General features: G+C 40.2%; 1 protein-coding gene across 1 annotated transcript in view; it reads left to right on the plus strand.

Annotated features, from left to right (window-relative positions):
* The window catches only part of LOC103471739 (serine/threonine-protein phosphatase 2A 55 kDa regulatory subunit B gamma isoform), a 30,903-nt gene extending 25,202 nt beyond the window's left edge, over window positions 1-5,701 (plus strand). Inside the window, exons 8-9 of the mRNA XM_017307028.1 lie at window positions 3,050-3,269; window positions 3,714-5,701. Of these exons, the coding sequence (XP_017162517.1) occupies window positions 3,050-3,269; window positions 3,714-4,008 (515 nt within the window). The 3' untranslated portion in view covers window positions 4,009-5,701. The remainder of the gene's footprint in view (window positions 1-3,049; window positions 3,270-3,713) is intronic.

The raw sequence follows: 5,701 nt of genomic DNA on the forward strand, positions 1-5,701 counted from the left end.
AAAAAAGATATACATATAAAAACATATAACCAGAACATATTATTGATTTTCATTAGCTCATCCAAATGTTCTGTTGTATTATGGTTTTTCTTCAGCAGTGGAGTCTTGTCTGGTGAATAGTCTTTAATATACAGTATTGGCAGACTAGCCATCWACTGTGCATTGACTGTTTGCACAATGTCCTTCTAAGATCTAATTTCAGATGTTGTTTAGCTTTTTGTACCTCTTAACACCTTCTTCATACTGTTGTGTTTAATGGTTATTTTCAGTGCTCCATATATATTTAAACACCAGATTGAGAAAGGCGTTTATGAGCCAAMTTYTGCAGATTTTCAGCCTAATTTGCTTAATTTTTGTTATATTTTAGCAAATTTTCATTAACTCTTTAAATCATMCCTAATGTGTATTTCTCACTAGGCTCTGCAGGTTTACCGAAATTATAAAAACACATATATGTCACCAATAGAGAAATTTGTGAGATATATTTCACAAATTTCTCTATTTCCAACCCCAAAAGTTCAAATATTGTGACATACGTTCATCTTAACAATTCCCAGAAAACTAGTTATATTTGTTTTATAACTAGAAATATTCTACATGGAAGTGTGAAATTCATTGACATAAGACATATTTTAAAAAACAGGGTTACATTTAGCGTTGCTCCATAAGGTTTTAGTTTTGCAAACAGACCCACTTATAAAGCAATAAATCTCACCAATGTGCACACTCAGTCAAATTGAACCCTGAGCAKGGTTTAACATATTTAAACATTCTGGTTTAAATATCGAGCTTTGCTGACAGAGAGCCCAAAAAGTCTGGTTCTCTCTCACCATCTTATTTGGAGAAGTCTTATACGAACACCTTTATCATCGTCTTTATACAATTCTTACTTGAGAAAGTCTGCAGACTTTTAGTTTACCACATCTTGTTTAAAACAATTGAAAAAACACCTCAACTCCAAGACCAAACCTAATGATAAAGTTTTCCTTATAAGTTTACTTTTAAGACTTATCCTCCAAAACTCATATTGTGTTTACTCTTTCTCTGCCGCTGGCTGACCAAAGCTGTGTTGCCGGCATTCAAAATAACAGTTTGAGAAATTAATTATGAGGCAGAAACTTTTCCTCACATACGCACAGACCTAACTAATGATTACATCTTTCCACATAACCTTCCTGGAAAAATTCAACTGAATTTAGGTCAGAGTAAGCTTCCCGCTGATGTCAGCCCTAAAACGTTTTGGTAACTGTAGTTCACTGGATGTCAGGCGAAGATTAAAACAACTTTGTGTGCTTATCAAATACTAAGTTGATCAAATAATCTCCTCTTCAAACAGTCATTTCTGGTTGTTTACATAAAAAAAAGGTCACACAAGTTTCTGTTTATTTGTTTATGATAAWCCGCTAAGTCTCTGTGAGTGTCMAGTGTTGCTGTGACGGGCGTTTAGGTGGACACGTCTGCCTGCAGGTAGGCCTGATGTGTGAGGGCCCCTGAGGCAGCCTTGAGTGGGAGGCAACGACGCGCTGGAGCTATTTATAGGCTGCAGAGCCTCCACTCATAAAGTAAAGYGGGAAGGAGGGATACCTTACACAGTGGCTGACACCTAGATCTGCAATGCAGCACAGAGAGGGAGGGGGTAGAGAGGGAGAGCAAGGGGGAGAACCRGGGTGTGGGACTGGGAGGCAGACTGGGGACAGCGTGATGGAGAAGAGAGGAACGGGAAGGGTAAAGAAAAGGATGCAGGAGTGAGAAGAAAGTAAACGATGTAGCGATATCTGTGTTGCTGTAATTACTTCGACACGTAGCCTGAAGGTGCAATAACGGACAGACYGAGAAGAACAAGCAGCATGTGGGTCAGAGTTACTTTACCTTCAGCATTCATAGGCAGCACTTTTACAAATATCTAGTGATACTTCAATCTGAATTATTTTGCTTTATTTCAAATTTCTGTCTGCTGTGTTGATCCACAACAGACAGAGGCTGTAAAAACTCAAGAGGAAAATTACTTTTTGCGAGACACATTTTGTAAGGAATGCCACAATTTTTGTTTCAGCTCCTTTGTTAATTATTTACAGAATGAACATTGCTGATCACCGTGTTGCTACGACATGTCTTTACATCACATGTATTTGAAGCAGGAACTTAATTTGAGATATTTTTATGTTGTAATGTTCAGAGAATTACATTTTCATTTCTTCTTTCGCAGTAAGTGAGGATTATAAAGGTCTACGCTGCAATCAGCGTCATGTTTCAAATCTGATCTACCACGGATTATACAAAGCGCTGCAGAGTTCCCACAAAGTCAAAAAACAAAGTATGGGAAAGGCTGGAATTTGATTTATGTACTTTCAAAGTGTATACAATAGAAAACGACAGAACATTTTTATTTATCTGTCCCATTGTCTAAATGCACCAGTGGGAACCTTTATTGGGTTTTTTGTTTTTTGCTTATTATGCATATTGTGTATATCATTTCTGACATTACGTGAAAGTCTTTGAGAGAAGAAAACAGAGAAACAAACCACACTACACTTTCTCACACATCAATATAATGAGCTAGAACAAATAAAAAAGCCCAAAAATTATATACTATAGTGGTTGTTTCGCTGTTTATAAGAGAATATGCAGACAGCAGAAAATAGTCTATAGTTCCAGCTGACATTGTCCCTTTTGACCTCGTGTAGAAAGGTCTGTTGGGAAAAACAAAAATGTCCCACGAAGTGATGTACAAGCACAAAGCGACCTCAGCTTGACCGTTTATTGATTGCAAGGCGACTGACTGCTGACTTTATGCAGAATGTGGAAGGTGAGGATGGGATGCACATCACGGCGGCTACAGGTTGCAAAAACTTGCATCACCAAAAGACACGGTGCTGAACTGGAAAGGTCGAATGGAGGCACGAGGGGAAACAGCTAATAACTGTGTGAGGGAAGGTGTGATGAACCTGAATTGGATTTTAATGAACTGAGTTGCTGTGGAAAAGCTTTTTGAATTAAAATAAACTCCCATCCTAAGTATTGGTGGAGGATGGTGTGGATGGTTTCTAAGACAGCTCGACCAAATTGCTCTTTTCTTWGATTCGGGTGTTTGTSCATGTCTGCCGTGAACCARAGCCTCTGCGTGACACGGCCGTGTCCCACCGTAAAATTTTATTTCATGTCCTTGTTTTCCTCCAGGTACACGATTACCTCCGCAGCAAGTTGTGCTCCCTTTACGAGAACGACTGCATCTTCGACAAGTTTGAGTGTGCCTGGAATGGCTCGGACAGGTAAGTCATGCAATGGATTGGTCTCTGTGCTTTGATGAACAAAAACAAATATTTAATTTGGAGAAATCCAATCCTGGTCAAAGGTATCAAAGCTCAAGGTTTGATACCTGTGGTCTGGATGAACGGCCATGTTTTAAGAGGTTCTGAGTTTGAGCCACAGATTTTTCTTGTTTGAGTGAGGGATTGAACACGGCACCTTAAGGATGTTCAACGGCTGATGTTGTTTTTAAAATTTCTTCTCAACTTTTCGTCTAACGTGCATCCTGTGAACATTAGTCTTCATGATGCTTTCATTAATGTTCTCTAACAAACCTCTGACACCTTAAATTTCACTCACGTAAAATATTATTTACTTATTACACATCCTGGATCTTATTAAGGGGTATCAAAGTAGCTTGATGTGAAAAAAGGAGAAGATGATTCTTCTGTTTTTGCTTTGTCCAGTGTGATTATGACCGGCGCCTACAACAACTTTTTCCGAATGTTTGACCGCAACACCAAGCGAGACGTGACCCTGGAGGCCTCGCGGGAGAGCAGCAAACCCAGAGCCGTCCTGAAGCCACGGAGGGTCTGCGCCGCCGGCGGGAAACGGCGGAAGGACGACATCAGCGTGGACAGCCTGGACTTCACCAAGAAGATCCTGCACACGGCCTGGCACCCCAACGAGAACATCATCGCCATCGCCGCCACCAACAACCTGTACATCTTCCAGGACAAACTCAACTCCGAGATGCACTGATGAAGGGTCGTCGGCGGCGRGTCCAAACGAGTTTACAAGCAAACATGCAACTATGCTAGAATGTACATTATCAGACTCAAACGCTGGCCCACAGAACCCAGGAAGATGCCTAACGCACACAGTCAGAATGCATACACACGTTCATCTCCTCCTTAGCCTCCCACAAGTGAACGGTGTCCAGTCAGGGRTAAAAAAAAAAAAAAMAGGAAACTGGCTGCATTACACAATGGGTTATTATTGAAAATTGTCCAAACTGTGTTTATTTTTATTGTTATCCTGTGGATTGTGGTAAATGGTGTGGTAATCACCACAGCTTGGCTTCTGAGTGGGATCAGATCTCCTCTCAGGCTGGAAGGACGTTTACATTTCTTTGTCTTTTTTTTTTTTAACTCTTCAGGCTCTCTTGCTTTGTCCACCTCCTCCTCCTCACCTCTGTATTTGTGTGCTCAAGCAAAGCCTATTCTTATCCCCTTTGCCCACTGTTTTGTGTAAAAAAAAAAAAAAAAAAATTGGGCCATTTATATAACTGTCTGTTTTTCATTCCAGATAAAGCTCTGTTTTTGTAACTTCTTGTTAAATGTTGACGACGAAAGGCAGACCTGATGATGAAAACGAAGCKACACGTGAGATATGCAAAGATGAACCCCGTGACTTTCCCCTCATCCCAAACTGCACCAGACGCCTCTGCCCTCAAGAGGGGTGAAGCATTCACAGTCCTGCAGACAGAAGCAGACGCTAACAGACAAAAACCCACTACAAACCGTGTGTTTAAGCAATGACTGTTTTCATTTTTAGCCAAAACACATCCAAACATATCAGTTTGTGTTTTTCGCTTCTGATCCAGGGCTGTTGTGTGTGCTGCTGCTGCTTCAACACTCAATACATTAAACTCAGATAAAGCAAAAAAGTAAAAAATAATAAAATAAAAATAAAAAAAAAACGGCGAAGAAATATTTGCAACAATCAAGCAAAAAGATGCTGCATGTTCAACAGATTTATTTTATAAATCGTCTGTCTGACTGACTTGGCTGCCTTCTTTAAACATTTAAACCTAGCTGTAGAAAGGCTTCAGGGGGCCCCTGGGGAAGGAGGGATGGGGGGTTCCCTCCACAGCAGCACGAGCCGCCGTAGATGACCGTTGACCTCCTATTTGTGTCCTCGGATGCAGAAGCATGTTTACTCGAGTTCGGTTTGTACGCGTCCATTCTGAATGAAGCCGTCCACAAATCAGTGTAAACTGAGAACCGAGAAAAATGGGGAATGTTTCAGATTAAATGTTGTACCTTAAAATAATCAGAATAATAACAACAACAAAAAAGACTTTAGAGCGGCCTCAGTGGTGTCTGTATATAACGGCTCTGTTTCTGACATGAGGTTTCGTTTCGTCTGTCGACCAACCGYGGACTTGCCTCCAAAGCTACAGCGGAGTGATGGTACTTTAATCTCTTCGGCCTTCCTCACTGATTACTTTTTTTTTTTGGATGTGCATAAGTTTTTATTTTTTAAAAGACGGGCGCTTCTTTGTTTGGAATATGTGTCGGTCGTACTCCATGTCTTTATCAAATACAGTTGATTCACATATTTTTGTCTAAATATATGTTGACATGATTGTCAAATGGACAGTTATAAATAATGTTGATATCTTCCTTTGTTTCTTTCTCTTTTTTTCAATAAAGGATTCAACAAAATTGCA

This window comes from Poecilia reticulata, linkage group LG10, assembly GCF_000633615.1.
Source record: "Poecilia reticulata strain Guanapo linkage group LG10, Guppy_female_1.0+MT, whole genome shotgun sequence".
Lineage (NCBI taxonomy): Eukaryota > Metazoa > Chordata > Actinopteri > Cyprinodontiformes > Poeciliidae > Poecilia > Poecilia reticulata.